The sequence below is a fragment of the Mirounga leonina genome, unplaced genomic scaffold (genome assembly GCF_011800145.1).
Source record: "Mirounga leonina isolate KUSES-001 unplaced genomic scaffold, KU_Mleo_1.0 Mir_115, whole genome shotgun sequence".
Taxonomy (NCBI): Eukaryota; Metazoa; Chordata; class Mammalia; order Carnivora; family Phocidae; genus Mirounga; species Mirounga leonina.
The window spans coordinates 6,847,558-6,872,512 of record NW_023270268.1 but is presented as its reverse complement, the minus strand read 5'-3'; the positions used below and the strand labels follow the sequence as shown (position 1 = coordinate 6,872,512).

The window sequence follows — 24,955 nt, the reverse complement described above, 5'->3', positions numbered from 1 at the left end:
GCAATGTCCGAGGAGCTGTGTGTGAAGGATCTGGGGGCTGTCCACCAGGGGACGGGACGGGGAGCAGCTCTCCACAGGCTTCCACTGGTGAGGGGTGCCCCGTGGGGTTTTAACTTCCTGGACCTCCAGGTTTGTAGGGTGCAAACATGGAGTCACAGAAGCCGCGGGCAGAAAGTGAGAGAAATGAGATAGAGCTGGGGCAGGGTACTGCCGGGTGACACCTGCATGAAGCCACAGCTGCTGGCAAAAGAGGCAGCTTAGGAGGCTGCGAGCCGGGGCTGGAGAAGCGTCTGATACCATATGTCCCAAATACTTGCCTGCAGAAAATGAGTAAGCTGTCTAGGCACTACCTGCAGAAGAAGGGATGATGGGAAACATGGATTCGGCTTGTTTTCCCCCGTCACGTGGGTACATATGTTACAAAGGAAAATACCCTTTTCAGAATCAGTTCTTTTCCGCTCCTCAAGCTGCTAGTCTGTGCACGGGCTCCCTCCTGGAGGCATGCGTTCCTGGCATAAGGCAAACAAAGCCTGCTGCCATGGACCAAACACTGCTCTCCAGCTCACACAAAACCAGAAGCCGTGCATGGAATACCAATCCCAAAGGCTTGGCCGTTTAGTTTCCTGTTTGCCCTTCCTTATTCTTTCTGCTGGGCTTCAGCGGGCCTGGGTCCTGAACTGTCCCTTGAACTCCCCTCCAAGGCTGGGGACACCCCTCCCTAAGCTCTGTGCGTCGGAATTGATCTCCAAAAAGTGGCTGGGACTTGGAACGGGCAGCACGAGCGGGCCTCAGGGACCTTCTGCTTCCTTCCCACCAGCTCTCAGAACCACCTAGAATTCTCTCTCTTCTCAATGTCTGGCATGTGCTCCCACCAAAGGGCCCCTAAGGGCAGGGCCCAGGTCTCCCTCTACTCCATCCTCCCCACAGAACAGCCACAAACGTAAGTTAACTAGGGGACACCAGTGTCCATTCTGAATGGGGGTGCCATGCTATTTTGCCTCTTTTGCTATGGAGTTGAGTTCTTTATATATTTTGGATACTAACTCCTTGTCACATATATGATTTTTAAATATTTTCTCCCATTCCATAGGTTGCCTTTTTGTTTTATTGATGGTTTCCCTTGCTGTGCAGAAGCTTTTAAATTTGATGAGGTTCCATTTGTTGATTTTTGCTTTTCTTGCCTTTGCTTGTGGTGTCAAACCCAAAAAATCATCACCAACGCCTGTTTTCTTCTAGGAGTTTTATGGTTTCAGGTCTTACATTCAAGTCTTTAATCCATTTTCAGTTAATTTTTGCATATGGTGTAAGTTAGGGGCCCAATTTCATTCTTTTGCATGTGGCTGCCCTAAATGTTTTTAATATTACCCTTGGGACCAGGCACTATCTTAAACACTTTATCTGTTTTTATTCTTTTTTAAAAAAATTTTTTAAAGGCCTTATTTTTAAGTAATCTCTACACCCAGTGTGGGGCTCAAACTCACAACCCCGAGATCAAGAGAAGCATGCTCTACCGACTGAGCTAGGCAGGCGCCCCTATCTTAAGCACTTTAAATGCATCAACTCATTTCTTCTGCACAACGGCCTGATGACATAGAAAGTACCATTGTTCCCATGTTTCGGGAAAGATGGAAATGATGGGGAAATTGAGGCACAGATTAAAGTCACAGAGTCAGTGAGTGGCCGAGGCAGGGTTCCAGCCCAGGCAACCTGGCACCAGAGCCTGCGCTCTCCCCAGCTCGTTCGTATTTCTTTCTATTTTCTCCAGACTGCCTGCTTCAAGCTTCAGAGGTGGTTCCTAGCCCTAGAATGTCAACATTCTGTGCATTTTTTCCTAAAGTGTGCAATCACCCACCACTTATATTTTCCACTTTTCTTCCTGTTCTAATAAATTTCTAGTGGAATTTTCCAAGGTCCCCCTTACCGCACACCTCACCGCCACGAGGCAGTCATCCGTACATGCACCTGAGCACCTGCTAAATGCAAGGCACCGATCCAGGCATTTGGCTTTGATGTACGTCAAACCCTTCTCATACTGGCCTGACAATCCCGAGTGTGTACGCCTGTGTGTAAATAAATGAATGAGGGTGACTGTGTGTGTGTGTGTTCTGCACTGCTCGGCCCAGTAGCTGCCAGCTCTGAAACGAGGCACGTCACCAGCAAGGGGACCTACCACCACGGAGTATGACGGTACGGGTGTGCCAAGCTTCTCCTCTAAATGAGGCGCACACGCGCCAAGGCAAACCTGCGACCAGACTTTGTCCTGGATCTGCAACAAATTCATTCCAGAACCTAGGAATGAAGGAAACAAGAAACAGAAACATCTCTGAAAAGGACCTGTTGTGGACATGCACCCAGCTGGCAGAAAGCCGACTGTCTCTTGCAGCAAGCCCAGACCTGGAGCTCTTTCCCAACGGAATGGATACAGTGTGCCTGGCTCATTATGCAACTAGAGGGCCAGAGAACCAGAGGTCAGCAGGGCCCTCAGAAACACATGGCCCCACCACCTCCTCCAAATAGTCCTCACGTCAGCCTGGGAATCTGCAGTCCTAAGATCCGACACTACACTGATGAGGAACTATTCTCCGCGTCCCCTGGGGTTCAAGGGGTCTGCTCAGAGGGTCCCGTGCCGATGTGGGTCAGTCCTCAGGCTTCCCCAATCACATCTAACTTTTAAAGAAATCACCGAGATCAGCTCACGAAGTGTGTCTGAAAACAATCTACGTTTCCCAAGGCTTTCCTGAGGATGGCAAAGGGGAGAGAAGCCAGAGCACAGGAGGACGGCTCTCCTCTTCCTCCCCCACTGGGCCCAGGTGGAGGCAGACAGCCGTCGGCCGGGATGCTGATGGCGTCACGCACCCAGGTGAGGAGGTGAGATGGCTGGGAATCAGGGGGTGACTTCTCAGGTGGGTGAGGAGAGCGGAGCGGAGGGCCTAGCCAAGGCTGTAGAACCCAACCTTTGGAATGCCCACAGGAGCGGGGCCATGACGTTTCCCAGCAGCACTTCACAGCCCCGGGGTGGACACGGGCTATTCCAGGCTTAGGGCTTTGCTGGCCTGACTTGTGTAGAGCTACCTGTAGGAGTCCTTTCTTCTCCAGATTGTGAGTGAAACTGGGGGACCACTGCTTGGGCACCTTACTTTCTCTCCCTGAACGCTAGAATAATATGTGGCATACGACAGCACTCGGACAACTCCAGATGGATTCCCAGGAGGCTCTGAGCATTCCGAGACTCTTCCGAAGCCACGCGAATAGGTCCGGGCTCTCGCTCTGCACTCGGCTCCCCTCTGCGCTTCACAGGTCTTCTAGCTTGGCCTCATGCAAAAGTGCCTTTGGCAGCCTCCTCCCAGCTCTCCTTCCTCACTGGCATCACTTACATTAATTTTTGGCAAGGCATTGACTCCAGAAACTCACCACTCCCTTGAGTTCTCCAAATGTGAACACAACTTCAAGAAACAACTCCTTGTGGGAGCCAGGCTCCAAGATGGCTCATGCTCATCGCCAAGCTCTGCTGTTCACACCTAATGAGGTCCCTGCCTTCCTGTATCTGGGTAGGTCTGTGCGACCAGTAGGGCGGGCCACAAGGGATGGCATGTCACTTCCAAGGTTAAGATGTAAAAGATTCTGCGGCCTCTGCTTGGCCGCCCTCTCCTCTCATCCCTCACTCGGGGCGGGGGGGCGGATCCAGCTCCAGTGTCATTGGTGTCCTATGGGAGGCCCACATGGTGAGGGAGTGAGGCCTCTGGCTAAGAGGTCTGGAAGTGGATCCTCCAGCCCCAGTCGAGCCTTTTGATGGCTGGTCCTGGTTGCCAGCTTGAATGCCACCTCATGAGAGCTCCTGAGCCAGCACCACCCAGCTCAGCTGCTCCCAGATTAGAGACCTGAAGAAATTCTGTGAGATAATAAACACTTGTGGTCGGGGCGCCTGGGTGGCTCAGTCGGTTAAGCGTCTACCTTCGGCTCAGGTCATGATCTTAGGATCCTGGGAACAAGCCCCACATCAAGCTCCCTGCTCAGTGGGGAGTCTGCTTCTCCCTCTGCCCCTGCCCGCACTCATGCTCTCCCTCTCTCTCTCTCAAATAAGTAAATAAAATATTTAAAAAATAAAGTTCCTACTCTGTTAAGCAGTGCATTAGACAAAAAAAAATTAACAGTTGTTGTCTTTAGCTGCTAAGCACTAGGGTCATTCGTTACACAGCAAAAGATAACTAATACACTCCTTTCATGGCAAAATATGAAAGGGCTAGAAGTCTGGCACCCACCCGGGGGGATGAGGCCCACACCACCCACAGGCATGCACGTCCATACTGAACAGGCACACCCCCCAGGACTCTGAAGGCTTACCATCACTGTAGTCGATAGGGGCATAAGACCCAAGGAAGAGGGAAGCAGCAAAACTACTGACCAAAGAAATTCTCTGTGAAAGAGAGAAACACAGTGAGATAGGCCTCATTTCCATAAGCAACTGAATACTCTGGTACGCACCACCCAAGAAGAGTTTTAAACTGGGGAGGGAAGTGGAAACATTGAGTGAGATGCCCCAGTAATGGCGGTGACTGAGTATCCTGGATTCTAGAGCATTGGAGTATCTGGAACACCAAGAACTGAGTCCTTGGGAGAGCACCTACCTCACTCTGCAGTTTCTGACAGGCCAGAAAACTATCAAGTCCAACAAAGAGAAAAGAGCAACAAGGCCTAGGAAAAAGCCGTGCTTAAGGAAGTGGCTTTTCCGCCCGGCATCCAGGGAGCGTGGTGCCTGATTTCCTTCCTCCGTTTTTGTGGTCTTTATAGCTAGTCCCAAGGGAAATGGGATGTGTGGCCACAGGATTCAGAACCAACAAAGATACTCTCAGGGGTTCAGAATAAATATGAGTGAGTTGGCCCCTCAGAAGCACCAGAGCCCAGGCATGAGCTGGAGAAACTGGTAACGGATTTCAAATATCCCCCTGAGGGTCCGTGCTTCCACATGGGACTCAGGGGCCCTTGGACCACAGCAGAGAATGCCAGCACCTCCTGTCCCCCCCTCAGGCCACCTTTGTTCCATACACAGAGTGTGGAGAGGGTTTTTCATCTCTGCCCTTAGCCACCCCCGCCCCGGAAATCTGCACTGCTAATGCCGCAGAGTAATCTGGAACCTTGAGTCGTCACGTAATAAAAGGGATGTTGTTAATGCCCAAGATTAAAAAGGCACTCTGGTTTAACATGCGCTGATCATTTTCTAATGATCCAGAGATGAAAATCACTAGCCAAGTTGTGGAGCTGCTTCCCAGGTGGCGTTAAGAGCTGGCTTGCAGCACCTGTGGATGAAGGACCGAATCTGAGCTCCTGGGACACGGGCTCTGGCTGAAGGGCCATGGTGGGGACACATGGGTCCAGCTTTCCCCATTTCCAAAGAAAACATCGAGCCCATGCCCATCAAGAGCCTGGTAGCCATCCTGCGCTAACCATGCAGGAAACTGAGGGGACAGACACTAGCAGGCACCCGGACCAACGACTCAGGTGGCCCCAGGAAGACACCAATCCCCACAGCTCCCACCCTGCCCTTAACCTCTGCCCCTGACCTCCGCCCCACCTGGTCAGGAGAGGCCCTGACTTCTCTTTCCCACAATTCCATTCTCTCCCTCCTCTTTGGAAATGGCTTGCCAGTGAGAAAAAAGCAAACTGGATATATACCATTTCTAATGTCTGCTAATCGATGTTTTTGGCCAGTGCACACAAGATGTATTTATGCTAAAGGTAAGTATTATAAAAGAAATTCAACTGTGACTTAAATCAAATAGGAACGTTTCACCAACCTCTGTCTGTGAGTAGGCCTCGGGATTCTGCTGGTAAATCTTTGCAATTTGGTTTCCTGTAAAACGCTGGAAAAAGACTGCAAATTCTTAAAAACCCAACTCCTACATGCAATGATCATCTCTAGAACTTGAGACTGGCATAGCATGCTCTGTATATGAGTTTGTGTCGTGAAAGCTTTACAAAGGCCTCAAATCTAGAAATGTCAGCTGAACACCCTTAGTGAATAAGCCTTGCTCCTCACCCGGCACAGTGACCGTGCAGACCAAGGGCCCCAGCGCAGAAGACGCAGGTCCGCTCCCCACCCCTCCCTGTTGTTTTTAAGGCCGGTGGCCCAAGAAGGGTCACATGACCCAAGCTGGGCCAATCGCAGCCAGCCCTGTAACGGTGGCCGAAGCCAGTGGGAAAGAGGCATTCTTTTCTTTTTTTTTTTTAACTTTTCCAGGAGCTGCACTAAGGGCCTTGCATACATTGACTCCTTTCAGCTTCAAAACTGCCTGAAGTGTAAGTGCTATTTGTATCCCAGGTTAGAGGCTGACGTGGAGGTGACATCATGACCCCGCACAGAGCACAGCCAGGGTCACACCTCAGCTCCCCGCTGGGCAACGGGAGGCGCATCCTTGCTCGTGGGCAGCAGGAGGCAGGACAGCCTTGAGCAGAATCGGGGGCCAGAGCGCCCAATCCTGGCTCTGCAGGGCGACACGCACAGGGCCTCATGTGATCCCCACTGGGGCAGGTCACCAGCTGTGTCCTCCCAGACACCCAGGGACAAGGGACCAGAGCCAGCAACAGGACTTTCCTCCCAGGGCCAAACCTAGCCCCCAGCCCCCAGCCCCTGGCGGGCGCTGCGCACCTCATAGGCACGGGAGCCAGTGAGGCAGCTGAGAGCCTGGGCCCCGCCCACAGCGGCCTCCAGCCCACGGCATTGGGCTGTGGTGCTGGAGTCCATCCACACCGGGCTGTCCCTGATGGAGAAACAGGCCTGGAAAGGAGGAATGAAGGCACAGGTTTGAATTCTGCCTGCTGACTCTGGGAGCCGCCCTGGGTCTGGCGGTTCCATGGCCAATCACAGCAGGTGTAGGCACCTCCTCCCTGGACGTGACCTTGGAAGACCCGGGGGCGAGCCCTTGCAGCCCAAACCTCGGCCTGGCCCAGTGGCGTCTCTCCCCAGAAAGCTCAAGGGAGAAGGTTCTGATGAGGACACCTGAGCACCACGGGCAACACTGGGGATGAGCTGGGGAGGGCTAGAACTGCAGCAAAGTGCAGTTTCCCAGGGGCCTTTGCAGCCCGGAACCATGGAGAAGACAGAGCCTGCCTTCCCAGCACCACCAGGAGACATCATGCCCCAAGGGGAGATCTCTGAGGGGGAAACTAGCCAGAGCCACGCCTGGCAGGAAGGGACCCATGAGGAGGGCTATGCACCCGATCCTCTGTCCAGACACCAGCTATTTCCACCTGGAGGCAGGGCAGACCATGTTCACCACACTACGGCCAAGCCAAGTTCTTATACCCTTGACAATGCACAAAAGCCCCAGACTTCCAGGCCCGCAAAGGCTTGGGCCCTTCTCCCCTCGGTTACCTGTAGCTGCTTATGTAATAGGAGGTCTGGTGACAGGCTTGTCAGCACCCGGCTGGCCCCAACCTTCCAGTATACACTTCCATGTTGCTGTCAAGGCAAAACCCAAGCACACGTTCACACGGCCACACACTGGGATCACCTCCCAGAGACAGAGAAAGACTCCAGACCACACCCCAAAGAACTGGCTCCAAGCCTGCCCCTGCCATTTTTTACTCACAGAACTCATCCCCTTTCTGAGACTTGGTTTTCACCTCTAGAAAACGAGAACTCTGCCCTGTCCACCTCAAAACTTATAGGAAGGGTCCAAGAAAGAATTAGTGGTTTGGATTTTGGTATCCTTGTAAAATTGTATTTAAATATATTGCTCATATTACCTGAAATTCATTCCTTTATTCAGTTACCCATTCATTCATTCAACAAACATTTCCTGAGCACTTAGATCGTGCCAGGTGAGGGGATAGATGAATAGAATGGTACTGTCCCTGTTCTCTACGATATTGTCTTTGAGTCAGGGAGAAAGACACAAACACACAATTACAAAACCCTATGGATGTGCAGTGGCAGGGCAGTGGGGACACAGAGGAGGGGCATCGAACGAGGTGGTAGAAAGGACATTATTAGCAGGGAAGGAGCTGGAGTTGAGTGTGTGGGTGCTCCACGCAGAGAGCAAGCGCAGCTGAGAGAGCCTGGCAGGTGTGGAGAGTGGTGGTATTCCACACAGGGGGCTGAGTCTCGGGTGGGAGGGCGGCGGTGAGGGCTGGAGGGGGAGGTGGCATCCTGAGCACCAGGGCCTGGACATACATGCTCAGGAGGTGGGGGCTTATCTTGGAGGTGTGGGAACTCTGGATTAGCAGGGGAGTGACATGGCCAGGGCTGAATGTATGAAAGGGTTTGGGGGAGTCACAGAGAAGGTATGTGGGAGGCAGGGAGGCCCAAGCAGAGGACCAGAGAAAAATCATAGATATTCAGCCTGGGGCAAAAGAGGAGGATTGGAGAAGAGGTGTGATAGATTTAAGAGTCATGTAACAAATCAACAGGGCATGGGGACCCCTTGGACGTGGGTTCGAGGATGACAGGTTGTGGCCCTGGGGAAAGATGGAGCACTCAGTCTAGCACATGATAAGCTGGAGGTGTTCTTGAGACACCTGGCCATGGGGTTGGGGGATGCCCAGGAGGGAGAGGGTATCCCAGCCTGGGGTTCAGATGAGAGAGGTGGACGAGATCCCCAGGGAATCTGTTTCTGTTTAACAAGGACAGGAGCGTTAAATTCCTGTTAGGTTGGAGGGTAGGGGAGAAGAGGTGGCTTCAGAAAAATTAGTCAGCGCTCTCTAACGAGGATGTGAAAGCAGGCTAATCCACCATGGAGCGAAGTGATTCAGATGGTAAGATTCAACTTGGGTCCTGACTCCTCCTCCAGGCAGCTGTGTGACCTTGGGTAAGTGACATCACCCCTCTGTGCCTCAGTGTCCCCATGTAAATGGCAATGATATTAAAGGCAGTAGCTAAAACTTAAATGAAGTTTTTATGCACTATGTATTTAACATTCACATTGACCCTAAGGCAGATGAGGGCACAGAGTCACCAGAAAGTTCGATGACACTGCTTTTAAATGGCGGGCCTGGGGACAGAGCCAGGCAGCAGACCCAGAGCTCCCGTGCTAACCGCACCCCGACACCACCTCATAAAATCATTGTAACCATTAGGTTAAACAGTGTACCTAAGAGGCACCGGGGTGGCTCAGTTGATTAAGCAGCGAACTCTTGGTTTTGGCTCAGGTTGTGATCTCAAGGGTTGTGAGCCCTGTGTCGGGCTCCGCACAGGGTGCTGAGTCTGCTTGAGATTCTCTCTCCCTCTCCCTCTCCCTCTCCCTCTGCCCCTTCTCCTGTTCACACACACTATCTCTCTCTCTCTTTCTAAAAAGAAAAAAAACAGTATACGTAAAACGCTCGGCACTGCACCTGGCCTGTACTAAGTGCTCAGTCAGTGTGTTTTGTTATTATTTTTACTAATAGTGCTACTACTAAAACTGCTATCATTAGGAGTATAATTTCTGACTTTGCCTCTACTTCCTGGAAACGGAAAAGCAATGCTAGTGCTCCCAGACAGGCATCATAAATGCACGTCAAATGCTTCCTCCACCCCGTTAGAGGACCTCTCTCTGGTTCTTCCTCACCCAGCATCCTGTTCTGTATAATGCTTCACAGTCCCAGCCGCCTCAGATCCTTCAGCAAGGAGGCAAGCTCTACATCCTCAAGGTAGAAGAGTGGCAGGGGTCTTTACCAATGACAGAAAGCGTGCAGCGGCTCTCAGGAAGCAGCATTTCCTCCAGGGGAGCCCCGCACCCCTGCCCGATGGCTGCCCCGCACGCTGCAGGGAGGCTGCCACAGACAAACCTGGCCCGCCCCAGACAGGGCGAGGACTTGAGAGAAGTCGAAGCCCGAAGCCTTCATCCTCTCCAAGATGATATCCAGAGCCTGAGAAGACAAACGGAGCCCACTGTGACTCTCTGGAACCACTGAGTCATGCAAACCCTCAGGCCTCAGCACTAAAACCCAAGTGCTTGCCATTACCCTGGAGATGCGAAAGAGCTGATGGCTTGGGATAGATAAGCCCTGGAATAATTAATTAAAGTAGGCACCCATCAAATAAAAAGGTGAACCCTGGTAAAAATAGCTTAAATAGATGGAATCAGAAACCACTGGTCCCTCAAATTCTGCTTCTCCAATTTGTGACTTCCAAGCACTCAGGAAGAACAAAAAACAAGGTGGATCAAATTATGGTTTCTTTTATTTGCATTTTCAACCCACTGGACTAGTGGTGTGACTTCACTGCAACAGAGAGGTGAAGAGCAAAGTAGACAGCCCCCATCAGAGAGGGGCCCAGGCCTAGACTCCGTGTGTCCAGGAGCACCAGTCTGGAAGGAGTAGATAGAGATGGTGGCCATTTGTCCCAATCCCCATTCTACCCTCCACCATCTGGGTGTTATCTTTCTTGCAAGACCCCCGGTGTGGGATAGATGGAGCTGCCTGCCCAGAGCTCCCCTAAGAATTCAGGGCAGGAATTAGAGAGTCACCCCAGGCTGCTGGAGCTTTGACCTGACACCACCATCCCCACCCTCTGCTGGGAGGGCTCCTCTCGAAGCCCTGGCTATGGGCTGCCAACTCGGCCCTCCTGGCCAAACCTTGAGCAGGGAGTGGGGCATGGCTGGAGGGGGGACTGGCAAAGCTAGAACAGGCCCAATCCTGGGTTGCTGCTCATAATTAGAAATCATGTGGCCCCACCCCCAAGTCTGACTCTCTATCCATTGCTCATCACTCCAAGTTAAGGCCCCAAACTATCGAAAGCCCTGACATTATCACTGGGACTTCTAGACACTGACTCTTGCCTGTCACCCCCACTGCCCCTTGGTCTGGCTCAGCCCTAGGAAGTCCATTCTCGCTGGCCTGTCTGGTGGAAAGCTGTGCTTTACCCCAGTCCTCCAGTATGAGTCAGGGTCAAGTTGATTAAAAAAAAAAATTTTTTTTTTTTTTAAATTACACTAGTTATCTTAACAGAAAGAATTTAGGAGAGGGAATTACTTAACCAGGTATTGGAGGACTGAACCAGCTTTGGCAGACACACTGAGCACTGCCTTTGGCTGGCTTCCAGTTTCAGTGTCTCGGGACCCCCGAGGCAGACTCAGCCCTATCATGCTGGTCTGTACTGGCCACGCCCCTGGTCCCGCGGCTCCATGGGTCACCCACGTTTGGCAACAGGCATCTTCCTTTCTTGTTGGTCCTGAGCAGGCAGGCCTGGCTTGGAGTCCATCTGAGCCTGAACACTAAGACGCCAGTGCTGTGTCTGGATCTCAGGGTACAAGGGTGGCCAGAGGGCCTCCTGCAGAGTGTTTGGCAAAGTTTTGGGAAAAGCGGTATTCTGAAGATGGCTACTTCCTGGCAGGGCCTGCAAGTGCTCTAGCAACAGACCTGCAAGCCCTCTCAGGCTCAGGAGTACTGACACCAGCCGAGGATTCGTCTAGCCTGAGGAGCCAGGCTGACTCCATTTCCCAATGAAGACCTGGTCTCAACAGAGGGTCAGGGATCCCTGTGCTTACCTGGACCCACATCAGGACTGGAGAGGTCACTGTCAGCCCGTCTTCATGAACATGAACTCCACCCTGAGTCCTACAAGGAGAACAAGACAGAATGCTGGACAGGGCCTTGGGCGGGAGCCCGGTGGGGACAGACCCTGGATTCCTCCAGTGGAAAGAGAAATGCCCCTTCCCCAACATCGGTGGGAACTCTAAACTGAACAAGACTGAACAGGGCTGGCAAGATGGAAAGAGAAGTCCTGGAAATTGCTCAGGGGTGACAATTCTCAGAAAACACCAGCAAAAACAAGCCTTCTAAATATGAGGGGCTTGCCCTAGAAGGCAGGCATGGTGTCACTTGGTGCTGTGGCCATGAGGGAACTAGGGGGTACAGGGTTGGATTAAAACCCTCTCAAGCCCACTGGGTTTGGAGAGGTAGAAAGGATGCACTACAAAGAGGTGCTGCATCTGCAGGAAAAGTTCTTGGCTATCAGACCAGGGAGTCCTTGGATTGCAAGCCTGGAAAGTTGCCTGGACCGCTCTCCCTACCCTCATCCCCCCTATAAGGCCCTCGTGTAAATAACTGATTTGACAAAATCCAACCCTTTCAATGATGAGTTTATCTTTATTTTTAAAGATTTTATGTATTTACATGAGAAAGAGAGAGAGCACAGAGGGAGAGGGAGAAGCAGACCCCTGCTGAGCAAGGAGCCCGATGCAGGGCTCCATCCCAGGACCCTGAGATCATGACCTGAGCCAAAGGCAGATGCTTAACCGATTGAACCACCCAGGTACTCCTCAATGACGAGTTTAAAACAACAACAGCAACAACAACAACGGGGCGCCTGACTCCAGAGTCAACTCAGGTGTCTCTAAGCAGGTGAAATGTATAAATCGTGGTGTGTGTGTGTGTGTGTGTGATGGAGTACTACACGATAATAATAATAAAAAAGTGAACTATTGATACACACACCAACAGAGATGAATCTCCAATGACCATGCTGAATGAAGGAAGCCAGGCACAAAAGAGTCCATATTACATGATGCCATGTATATAACATGCTAGAAAGCGCAAATCCACCTGTTGTGAAAAAGCAGGTCAGTGGTTTCCCAAGTCCAGCAGGAAGGAAAGGATGGAATGCAAAGGGGCACAAAGAATCTTTTGGGAGCGATGTAGACAGTCTGTATCTTAATTTTGGTGGTACTTTCCCAGCTACAGGTCTGCCTCTATCAAGATGCACTAAATTGTACATTTTAATGGATGTCCTTTTTTTATACACAAATGATACTCAATAATAATGACATTTTTAAAAAGATACTATTAGAAAAAGTGAAAAAGAGCAGCAAACTTTCCCATAGACAATAAAAACCATCAGAAAAAAAATGTTGCCTTTACAAAACACATGATAATTGCAACCAAACAGTCCGCATGTATTTAGCAACTTAAAATGGGCAATTCCTGCTAGGAGGGAAGACCAGCGCTCCCCACACCTGCCAAAGCACCAGGCCCAAATGGTTTCACAAAACAGTGCTCTGAAACCTTTAAAAAACAAGTATTTCTAATATTGTTTACCTTGGAATTTTCCAATTCTTTTTATGAAAAATAAAATAAAATCAACACCAAAACCTAACAAATACTGTACCAAAGTACAAGCAACAGAAGAAAAAACTGATTAAATAGACAACCAAAATTTAAAACTTTTGTTTCAAAGGACCATCAAGAAAGTGAAAAGACAACCACAGAAACGGGAAAAAAGTTTTGAAATCATATGTCTGATAAGAGACTTGTATCCAGACTATCTAAAGAACTTCTACAACTCAGTAATAAAAAGACAACGCAGTTGAAAAATGGGCAAAGGATCCAAGTGGACATTTCTCCAAAGAAGATACACAAACGGCCAAACATACTCAACATCGCTGGTCATTAGAAAGATGCAAATCAACACCACAATGAGCTACTACCATTTCATGCCCACTAACACAGCTATAATCATCAAAAGAATAGTAAAAAACAAATGTTGGCAAAAACATGGAGGAATTGCAACCCTCCTATACCACTCGTGGGAGTATAAAATGGTACAATTGCTTTGGAAAAGTCTGTCAGTTCCTCCAAATGTTGAACATAGTTACCATAGGACCCATTCATTCCACTCCTAGGTATACCCCCAGTGGAAATGAGAACACATGGCCACACAAAAACTTGTACACTAGATTAGTCAGCTTGGGCTGCCATAACCACAGATGAAGTGGTTTAAACAACAGGCATTTAGGGGCGCCTGGGTGGCTCAGTCGGTTAAGCGGCTGCCTTCGGCTCAGGTCATGATCCTGGGGTCCTGGGATCGAGCCCCGCAGCGGGCTCCCTGCTCCGCAGGAAGTCTGCTTCTCCCTCTCCCTCTGCCTGCCTCTCTGCCTACTTGTTCTCTCTCTCTCTATCTCTCTGTCAAACAAATAAATAAAATCTTAAAAAAAAAAAAAAAAAAACAACAACCCAGGCATTTATCTGGTCACAGTTCTGGAGGCAAGAAGCCCATGATCAAGGTGCTGGCAAATCTGGTTTCTGGTGAAAGCATTCTTCCTACGTGCAGATGGCTACCTTCTTACCGTGTCCTCGCATGGCCCTTTCCTCTGTGCATACTCGGGCGGGGGGGGGGGGGGGGAGAGAGGGAGAGAGAGAGAGATCGTCCTCTTAGAAGGATACCAGTCCTATTGGATTAGAGCCCCACCCTTAGGACCTCATTTAACCTTAATTACTTCCCTCAAGGCTCTATCTCCAAATACAGCCACATTGGAGGTTAGGGCTTCAACATGCTTTTTCAGGGGGCGGGAGAAGGACACAATTTAGTCTATAACATCCATGAATGTTCATAGCAGGATTATTCATAATAGCCAAAGAGTGGGATATCTGGCAACTGATGTATGGATAAACAAAATGTGGTAATATCCATACAATGGAACATTACTGAGTATATTATACAAAGGAATGAAGTAGCATACAACATAAATTTGGGAAACGTTATGATAAGTGAAAGACACTTGCCAAAAATGACCACATATTGCATACATTCGTTTATAAGAAATGTTCAGAATAGGCAAATCCATCGAGACTGTGGTTGCCAGGGTTGGAGGAGGGGCATAGGGCGTGTACTGCTAGTGGGTACGGGGTTTCTTTTTGAGGAGATGAAAATGTTCTAAAATTAAATAGTGGAGATTGTGACACAGTTCTATGAGTATATTAAAAACCACTGAACTGTACATTTTGAAAGAGTGAATTTTTTGGTACATGAATTCTATCTCAATAGAGCTTTTAAAAAAAAAGATACGATGGGGGGATGACCCTGTATTAGTTAATTTCCATGGCTTGACACAGTTGAAAGTTAGTTCTCACTCACATAAAGCATCATCAGTGGTGTGCTGGGGACCAGGAATGCGGGGGGCGGGGGGGGCTCTGTTCCCTGCAGTTATTCAGGGACCCAGGAGGATGGGGACTCTTCTCATCTCCCAAGTGGTTTCCAAGGCTGCCCTGGACACTCACATCCAGCCACAGGACCCAGGAAGACACAGGGCAGAGGATCACAGTGGGGGTCGTATGGTCTCGTAGAGAGGCCCGTTCACTTTCTCTCATGTTCTGCTGGTTAAGACTCAAGTCACACGGCTGAACAAAACTGCACGAAGGCAGGAGTATGCCCAGGAGGAGAAGGAAAGAAGTCTGGTAGATCACTGGTTAATTGCTACAAAAGTCCCCATTTACATTAGTAAAAAGATACAACAGTCAGAAAGAAGTTTAAAATGAATTATAGGTACCAGGTGGTTTTGCCCTGGTAGTGACCTGAAACTACTAAGCTTCTTTAGCTCACAATTCTGTGGGTCACTGGGTTGGGCTCAGCCGGGCTCCCTCTGTGTGTCGGCTAACAGCAGCTAGAGGGCTCTGCCTCTGGGGGCCAGCCGCTGCTTCTCTTAGCTGGGGATACAGGGGTAACTTGGCCACGTGTCTCTCATTCTCCAGCAGGCTGGCCTGAGCTCGGTCACGTGGTGGCTGGGCAGGGTTCCAAGAATGAGAGCAGAAGTCAGCAAGGCCTTCTTGAGGCTTAGGTCTAGAACAGCACAATGTTATTTCCCTCACGTTCTACTGGTTAAAATCCACAGGTCAGGAAATGACTCCCATCTCTTGACTGAAGGAGCTACAAAGTCACACTGCAAAGGGCCTGGGTGTAGGGAAGGGTGGGGAAGAATGGTCCTTTCTGCAATATATCCCAATGTGCACGATCTATATGTCAAACATATCAAAACCCATGTGAAGTATTCAAAAGAAGCCTTGAGGGACGCCTGGGTGGCTCAGTCGTTAAGTATCTGCCTTTGGCTCAGGTCATGATCCCAGGGTCCTGGGATCGAGCCCCACATCGGGCTCCCTGCTCAGTGGGGAGCCTGCTTCTCTTTCCCTCTGCCTGTGCTCTCTCTCTCTCTCTGACAAATAAATAAAATCTTTAAAAAAAAAAAAAAAGAAGCCTTGAACAAACGGAAAGACAAAACATATGCCTTGATAGGAAAACTCAATCTCATAAAGTTGCCAATTCTCTGCAAGTTAATTTATAAATGTAATATGATCTCAATAAAAATATTAACAATTTCGCTTTCTGGAACCTTAAAAGCTGATTCTAAAGTACATATCAAAAAAGAACAAGAACGTCCACAGACACTGTAGAAGAGTCAGAGGGGACCAACAATTCTAGATATTAAATCATATTATAAAGCTGGAATAACTAAAACCACATGTCACTGGCTCATGAACAGACCCTCCCAACCAACGGCACAAAAGAAAACGCCCAGAAATCGACCTAACCGTACACAGAAATTAGCATATAAAGCTGGCATCTCAAATCAGTGAGGTAAAGATGGGCTTCTAAAAATACGGTATTAAGACAATTGGAGAGTCATTGGGAAAAAATTGGAGCTGGATCTAAATGTCATGCCATACAGCTAAACTCCAAACATTTTTATATAAGAAAACTGAAACCTTACAAGAACTAGAAGAAAACATAGGCAAAGTCCTTCACAGTCTCCGAATGAGGAAGGCCTTTCAAACTGTGACTCCAAATCTGGAAGCCACAGGAAAAGGCCGAGAAGTGCAGTAGCACAGGAAACAAAACTCCGTGTTGTTTGCCACCGCCCACAAGCAAGTCAAAAGCAAACTCAAATCTGAGAAACATATTTGCAATTCATTTAACAACAAAGAGCTCATTCCTCCAATATACAAAGAGCACCTAGAAATAATCAATCCAACAGAAAAATGGGCAAAGGTCATGAAAAACAACCTCACAGGAAAAAAAAGTTCAAGTAGCCCTCGACATTTGAAAAGATGCTCACCTTCTTTCATAATAAGAGAAATACAAAGTAGATCCACATAGACGTACCATTTTTCACCTCTCTGAGTAGCAAAGAACAAAAGACTCTTTTAACACCCACGCTGCATTGCAGTGCTGTGGGAAACAGGCACTCACACGCATTGCTGGTGGGGTGTAAATCAATACAATCCCTATGGGAGGCAATCTGGCCATATCTTCCAATATTATAAATCTATTTGCTCTTTGATCCAGCAATCCTATTTCCAAACTTTTTTTAAAAAGATTTATTTAGGGCGCCTGGGTGGCTCAGTTGGTTAAGCGACTGCCTTCGGCTCAGGTCATGATCCTGGAGTCCTGGGATCGAGTCCCACATCGGGCTCCCTGCTCGGCAGGGAGTCTGCTTCTCCCCCTGACCCTCCCCACTCTCATGCTCTCTCTATCTCATTCTCTCTCTCAAATAAATAAAAAAAAGATTTATTTATTGGGATGCCAGGGTGGCTTAATGGGTTAAGTGTCTGCCTTCGGCTCAGGTCATGATCCCCGGGTCCTGGGGTCGAGCTCCGCATCGGGCTCCCTGCTCAGTGGGGAGCCTGCTTCTCCCTCTCCTGCTACCTGGCTTGTGCTCTCTTTCTGTCAAATAAATAAATACAATCTTTAAAAAACTAAATTAAAAAAATAAAAGATTTATTTATTTATCTGAGAGAGAGCACACACATATTCACACATGTGCAAGTGGGGGGAGGGGCAGAGGGAGAGAATCTTCAAGCAGACTCCCTGCTGAGCGTGGAGCCTGCCTTGGGGCTCGACCCCATGACCCATGAGATCATAACCTGAACCAAAACCAAGAGTCGGATGCCCAACTGACTAAGCCACCCAGGCATCTCCCTATTTCCAAACTTCTATCTTACAGATAAACCGGCACACGTCTGTAATGCTATATGTAAGGTAACTCGCACGTCATTTTTCACTGCAAACAACCCAGCATCCTTCAATTTCATCTACACGGTGGAATACTATGCATCCTATAAAAAGAACACAGAGGGCGCCTGGGTGGCTCAGTCCATTAAACAACTGACTCTTGGTTTCAGCTCAGGGCATGATCTCAGGGCTGTGAGATTCAGCCCTGCATCAGGCTCTGTGCTCAGCAGGGAGCCCGCTTACGATTCTCTCTCTCCCTGCCCCCCTACTCCTCCCCCAACTCGAGATCACACACACTCTCTCTCTCTAAAAAAAAAAACAACACAGAAGCTCTGTGTACTGATGTGGAAACACAGCCTAATTATTGTGAAATGAATAAAACAAAGTACACAATGGCGTATACAGTAAACTTTCTGATATGGAAGTAAGGGAGAAAATAAAAATATTCACATCTGCTTATATTTTTATATAAAACACTGGAAGGATACACAAAGAACTAATGAAAATTCTCTGTTGAGGAGGGCAGGAGGGCAGAAATGAGATCACGGAGGGATTAAGACTTTTCACTACATGCCTTCTATTTCTCTCAAATTATGTACCAAGTACATGCAATGCCTATTAACAAAATATCTGTATTAAAAAAAACACTTTGGAAAAGAATATGGCAGTTTTTTAAAAACCTAGCATACAACTTAACCATTCCTGAGTATTTCATTTCCAAGACAAATGAAAACTTAGGTTGACACTAAGACACCAAGTTTCATAGCCTCTTTATTTATAATAATAAAAAACTGGAAACAATCCAAATATCCTTCATCAGATGAATGGATAAACCAATTGTGGTCCATTCATACAATGGAATACTACTGAGAAACAAAAAGAACAAATTATTGATACATGTAACAACACAGATGAATCTCAAAACGATTATACTGAGTTTTAAAAGTCAAATAAAAAATATATAATTATGATTCCCTTTATATAAAATTTTAGAAAGTGTAAACTAATCCATAGTGATAGAAAACAGACCAGTGGTTGCCAGGGGGCTTGGGGTAGGGAAGAGGCATAAACTCAAAGGGGCATGAGAAAGCCTTTGGGGTATGGAAATGTTCATTATCTTGATTCTGGTGATAGTCTCATGGAGGAGCATCTATGTCAAAACTTACAAAGCTGGGGCGCCTGGGTGGCTCAGTCAGTTAAATGTCTGCCTTCGGCTCAGGTCATGATCCCAGGGTCCTGGGATCAAGCCCTACATGGGGCTCCCTGCTCAGCGGGGAGTCTGCTTCTCCCTCTCCCTCTGCCCCTCCCCCAGCTCATGCTCGCTCGTGCACGTGCTCTCTCTCTCTCTCTCTCTCAAATAATAAATAAAATCTTTTTAAAAAACTTACAAAGCTGGGCGCCTGGGTGGCTCAGTCGTTAAGCGTCTGCCTTCGGCTCAGGTCATGATCCCGGGGTCCCGGGATCGAGTCCCACATCGGGCTCCCTGCTCGGCAGGAAGCCTGCTTCTCCCTCTCCCACTCCCCCTGCTTGTGTTCCTGCTCTCGCTATCTCTCTCTGTCAAATAAATAAAATCTTTAAAAAAAAAAAAAACTTACAAAGCTGTACATATTTATTATATGTTCAGTTTACTGTACATCAATTATATTTCAATAAAATTATAAAAAAACACAGTGCAGGAGGAATGAACTAGATCTTAAAAATGTAACTGGGTAAAAAAGCAATACTAAACAATACTGTATTTTGGGTAGGGGTATCTTTTTTTTTTTTTCCCAAATGGAGAGGACTGATAGACTCATTGAGTCAAAAGAGAAAGTGAGGTAGAATTTAAAAATTTAAAAGAACAGAAATCATATGAAGTGTGTTTTCATACTATAATATGGAATTAAAGCAAAAATCCAGAACAGAAAGATCACTGGAAGATCTGGAGATTAAGCTATATCCTTCTTTTTTTTTTTTTTTAATTTTATTTATTTATTTGACAGAGAGGCACAACAAGAGAGGGAACACAAGCAGGGGGAGTGGGAGAGGGAGAAGCAGACTCCCCACTGAGCAGGGAGCCCGAGGCGGGGCTCGATCCCAGGACCCTGGGACCATGACCTGAGCCGAAGGCAGATGCTTAACCAACTGAGCCACCCAGGCGCCCCTAAGCTATATCCCTCTAAATAACACATGAGTCAAAGAAGTATCGAGAGAAACTAAAAAAATATTTTGAACCAAATAAAAATGAAAATATGACATCAAAATCTGTGGGATACAGCAAAAGCAGTGCTTAGAGGGAAATCTATAGCATTAAAATGCACATATTAGAAAAGAAGAGCTAAAATAAAAAAATCTAAGCTTCCACTCCAGGAAAGGAGAGAAGAGCAATGCAAGCTTAAAGCAAGCAGAAGAAAAGAAATACTAAAAATGAGAACACAGATCAATGAGAAATGAAAAGAGGAAAACTGTAGAGAAAATCAACAAAACCAAAAGCTGACTTTTCAAAAAGATCATTAAATTGATAAACCTCTAGCCGGGCAAACCAAGACAATGAGCGAGAAGACACAAATAATCAGTATCAGAAATGATAGAAGGGTCATCACTACTGATCCCACAGACACCGAAGTAAAATAAAGGAATATTATGAACAACTCTAGCCACAGATTTAATAGCTGAGATGAAACAGACCAATTCCTTAAGACACAAACTACCAAAACTCAAACACACATGACCTGCAGTAATACAAACTACAAATGCAAGATGGCTTCCAACCTGAACTCAAAGGAGGCATACGACATCAGCAGCAGAGGGGGTACACAAAGAGTCATCAGGGAAGTAGTATCTTTTTTCTTTTTTTAAAGATTTTATTTTATTTTTAAGTCATCTCCACACCCAACAAGGGGCTCGAACTCACAACACCGAGATCAAGAGCTGCACACTCTACCGACTGAGCCAGCCAGGCGCCCCGGAAGTGATATCTAAAACAGTCGTGGAGGGACACTTCCACCAGGGCCTCTCAGAGCCACCTCAGAATCAACAAGTCCACAGCTGTATGGACTGAATTATATTCCCCCCAAATTCATATACTGAAGTCCTAATCCCTAGTACCTCAGAATGTGCCTGTATTTGGAGAAAGAGCCTTGAAAAAGGCAATTAACTTACAATGAAGTCATCTGGGTGGGCCCTAATCCTGTATGACTGGTGTCCTTATAAAAGTAGATTGGGACACAAATAACACAGTGGAGGCACCAGGGATGCAGGGGCAGAAGATGACCGTGGGACAGGCAGCAAGAAGGCAGCCATGTGCAAACCAATGAGAGAGGCCCCAGAGGAAACCGACCCTGCCAGCACCCTGACCTAGGACTTCCAGGCTCCAGAACTATAGGAAAACAAAATTCTGTTGTTTAAGACACCCCGTCTGTGGTATTTTTTTCTGGCAGCCCTCCCAAACTAATACAACAGCTAAACTCATGATTTTTCTCCCCAAAACCAACTCTCTTCAGTCTACCATCCATCCAGAAGGCCAGCCAGAAACCTCACTTTCACATCTCACCCCAGCTCTCACCTTCCAAGGCTATTATTTCCCATCTAGATGATCTTGAAAAACCTCCATGGTCTCCCAACCTGCATTCTGACCAACCCCCAAATGGTCTCCCACTGCACCCAGAGATCTTTTCAAAACACAGATACAACCGTGTCACACCTTACCCCCATCCCTATGGTCCTTCAGTGGCTGTTCATAGGTATTAGGATATAGACAAACTGTGTACCAAGGCCTATGTGACCCAGCCCAGCCTCCACCTCCCTCTCTGCTCCCCAGCCACACTGGCCTTCTTCAATTCACTGAATAAGCAGTGTTCTTTCTTGCTTTGCACACACTGCAGTGTGTGGGCTTTGCACACACTGCTCCTGCTGCCTAGAATGCTCTCTCCCTTCCGTCACTTGGCAAACCCCACTCACTCAGACCTTGGCTAAAGCACTACTTCCTTAGGGACCCTTCCTGACCACCCCCCAAGTCTGGGTCACATTCCTTTATAATAAACATTTGGAGGGGCGCCTGGGTGGCTCAGTCGGTTAAGCGGCTGCCTTTGGCTCAGGTCATGATCCTGGGGTCCTGGGATCGAGCCCCACGTCCGGCTCCCTGCTCAGTGGGGAGCCTGCTTCTCCCTCTCCCTCTGCCTGCCGCTCCCCCTGCTTGTGCTCTCTATCTCTCTGTCAAATAAATAAATAAAAATCTTTAAAAAAAAAAAAAATTTGGAGAAGGGAGTTCCTTTTCTTCAATGGCCTTCTCTGAGTCTATAATCAAATATTCTTTTGTGAGATTCCTTGATTGATATCAGTCTCCCCTACTCAACAGGAAGCTCTGGGAGAGTAAGGACCATGTCTGGTTCACCATCAAGTCCCAGTACCCAGCATGTGCCTGACACAAAGTGAGTCTCAACTGATACCTATTGCATGTATGGATGAATGTGTGCATAGAATTGGGAAGGAATGGAGAACACATTCAGGGCACAGGAAAAAAGGATGCTGAGAGGTCTACCAAGACCCCACCATGCCTGCAGTTTGATCAAGCCAGATCTACAGGTATCAGCTCTTAGGTTCTTGGATGCAATTCCAATGTGGTGGGGGACGGGAGGGGATGGTGATTCCCTACACACAACACCAAGCAATTCTCGGACACCAGCAGATGGTCTGACATTTTCTACCCAGAGACAACATCAAATTCCACACGTGAAGGGGTCAGTCCTACAAGACTGCCCTCCCCACCCACTTCGGATGCCTGGCGCCAGCCCTAGGCTGTCCTGTGCTTCTGACCAACCAGTCACAGATTGTTGGTTCCAATGGCCTTAGGTTCTTTTGCTTGAGCAGCTCACAGAACTCAGGGAAACTTGTACTTAGGTTTACCAATTTATTAAAGGACACGGAAGGACAGGAATCCACAGCCAGATGAAGAGATACATAGGGTGAGGTATGAGGAAAGTGCAAGAAGCTTCCATATCCTTTCCAGGGACACCACTCTGCCCAATCTCCACGTGTTCACCAACCCAGAAGCTCTCTGAACCCAGTCATTCTGAACTCTTATGAAGGCTTCATTACATAGTCCGGATTGACTAAGCCATTGGCCATTGGCCTTTTCGACCTCCAGCTGAAAATCCCAACCCTCTAATCACATGGTTGGTCTTCTTGGCAACCAGCCCCTACCCTCAAGTGGGGTCCAAAAGTCATCTCCATTAACATAACAAAAGACACCTCTATGACTCTCAACACTTTAGGAAGTTCCAAGGGTTTGGGGAGCTGTGAGCCAGGAACTGTGGATGAAGACCAAATGCATGTGAGAAATATATTTTGGCCATCTGAATGACCAAATATGTATTTCTTGTAAATCACAATGTAACACCGGAATAGTGTGGTTTATGAATGTAAAAGGCTGAGGGAGGACCCCAAAACCAACCCCTCCCACACACACATACACTAGGTACATACCCAAATTCTAGAAGGTCTCTGTCAAAATTCACACTGTCCTCATAGAACACATTCAGCTCTGCATCAACAGCAACAACTTTCACCTGGAAGGCATTTTAAAAAATGGTGTATAGAAATTTCCTCAGCTTCTACACTGGCCCAGGGGTAGGAACATCACCAGGTGAAGCCCAGCACCCTAGTGAGTGGCTCAGCCTGCAGACCTCCCAGAAGGCTGGGGTACATCACTGTAACCACGGCAACGGAGGCTTCCTCTGGGAACGTACCCAAAGAGTAGGTAAAATGAAGAGGCTGAGGCAAAATCAAAACACCTATACTGCTCAAGGAATCTTTGGCCCCTCTAAACAACCAAAGCCAAGACCCTCTAGAACCAGATGTTCATAGAAGAGCTGATTCCAGAACCTGGCAGGCAGGCCTGAGTTGAGTCCTCCAGGGGAAGGAATGAGAAGCAGCATTTGGAGATGCCTCTGGGGACCCTGTGTGCAGGGACCTGAGAGACCAGACAAGGTCCCTGGGCTGTTCCCATAGGCTGTGATCATAGTCCTGAGACATACAGGTCCGGAAGGGAGCAGACCTCCAAACTCGGACAGATGGGCACTGAGACCCAGCAAGGCAACCTGAGTGCAGAGTCCCACAGGACTTTCTGATCAGGGATTGGTCTAAGCCTGCCTCCCTGACCCATCGCGGAGACCGAGGGGTTTGACAACACGTGTGCTGACTTCCCAAGTTAAAGAAAGGGAGCCCCTTGGCACCCCACACCCAGGCTGAAGGCATTTTGACTCTGCTCGCCTGTCTGCGGAGCCCCGGGAGCAGCACGGCCCGTCCGGGTACGTTGACCCGGGCATGCTGGTGCCAACCAGGGGTGGAACAAAGGTCATGCGAATATCGTGCCCATTCCACGTAAAAAAAGTTTCAAGCAGTGATCCGGTTCCAGGTCACTGGTTATGCCTGTGTGCACGTCTACCCGTCTGTTTGTTCCCGAGTCTTGCGGCCGAGCTCCTTCGGCTCCCTGTCACTCAGCGCCCACGACGGGCGAACCCTTGGGGACCCCGGCCGCTCGGGGTACTTCCCGCTACGTGCCCGCGGGATCCGCCGGGGCTGCGGGCGGGGGCGCCCACCGTTTCCGGGAGGGCCCGAGTCCAGGCCGGGTCGCGGCCGAATCTGGCGGGGTCGCCGGCGCCCCCCCCCCCCCCGCCCCGCCCCAGGAAGCCCTGGAGGGAGGCGCGCCCGCGCGCGGCTCGGCCCAGGGTTCCCCGCGCCCGGGTCCCGCCAGCCCGCCCCTCCCGGACCCGGGGCCCGCCACGGTACCTGCTGCGTGCTGAAGTCCCAGCCCAGGCAGCAGGGGCGAGCGGCGCGCTCGGCCATGGCCGCGGAGGGTCCGGCGGCGCGTCTGTCCGTCCTTCCCGCGGCGGCAGTGTCGCCGCGCTCCAGCGCCCGGAGACGCCGGGCCCGCCCCTCGCCCCGCCCCGCCGGACTCCCGGACCCGTGTCACCCGCGGGCTGGCGCTCTGGCGCCGCCTGCCGGGGGACGGGGCGGGGACGCGGGTCCGGCCGGCCCTCGCGCTTCGCGCCTGTGCAACAAGGCAGGTACCCCCTGCGCAGCTCTCTCCCCAGCCCTCGCCTGCCCTCCAATCCATCCACATGGGCTCCCAGCACAGGTCTTGCCCTAACGCGCCCTGGCTTCCCGCGGAGGACGTCTGGGCCAGAGGTTCCACCTTTAATCTCGCTTAGCCCTACCTGTCTCTGGTGGCCCTGAGCCTGGAGGCTTCCATGGCTGTCTCTTGGGTACTAAGGCAGCTGT

The 24,955-nt window shown here is 49.1% G+C and overlaps 1 protein-coding gene across 1 annotated transcript in view; it reads right to left on the bottom strand.

Moving 5' to 3' along the window:
• XYLB (xylulokinase) overlaps nucleotides 1–24,580 on the bottom strand; it is a 52,389-nt gene extending 27,809 nt beyond the window's left edge. Inside the window, exons 1-9 of the mRNA XM_034992202.1 lie at nucleotides 24,464–24,580; nucleotides 23,159–23,241; nucleotides 11,463–11,532; nucleotides 9,763–9,843; nucleotides 7,370–7,456; nucleotides 6,644–6,772; nucleotides 5,793–5,858; nucleotides 4,342–4,414; nucleotides 2,171–2,289 (exon numbers count right to left, since the gene is read on the bottom strand). Of these exons, the coding sequence (XP_034848093.1) occupies nucleotides 2,171–2,289; nucleotides 4,342–4,414; nucleotides 5,793–5,858; nucleotides 6,644–6,772; nucleotides 7,370–7,456; nucleotides 9,763–9,843; nucleotides 11,463–11,532; nucleotides 23,159–23,241; nucleotides 24,464–24,520 (765 nt within the window). The 5' untranslated portion in view covers nucleotides 24,521–24,580. The remainder of the gene's footprint in view (nucleotides 1–2,170; nucleotides 2,290–4,341; nucleotides 4,415–5,792; nucleotides 5,859–6,643; nucleotides 6,773–7,369; nucleotides 7,457–9,762; nucleotides 9,844–11,462; nucleotides 11,533–23,158; nucleotides 23,242–24,463) is intronic.
• Nucleotides 24,581–24,955: the final 375 nt, after the last annotated feature.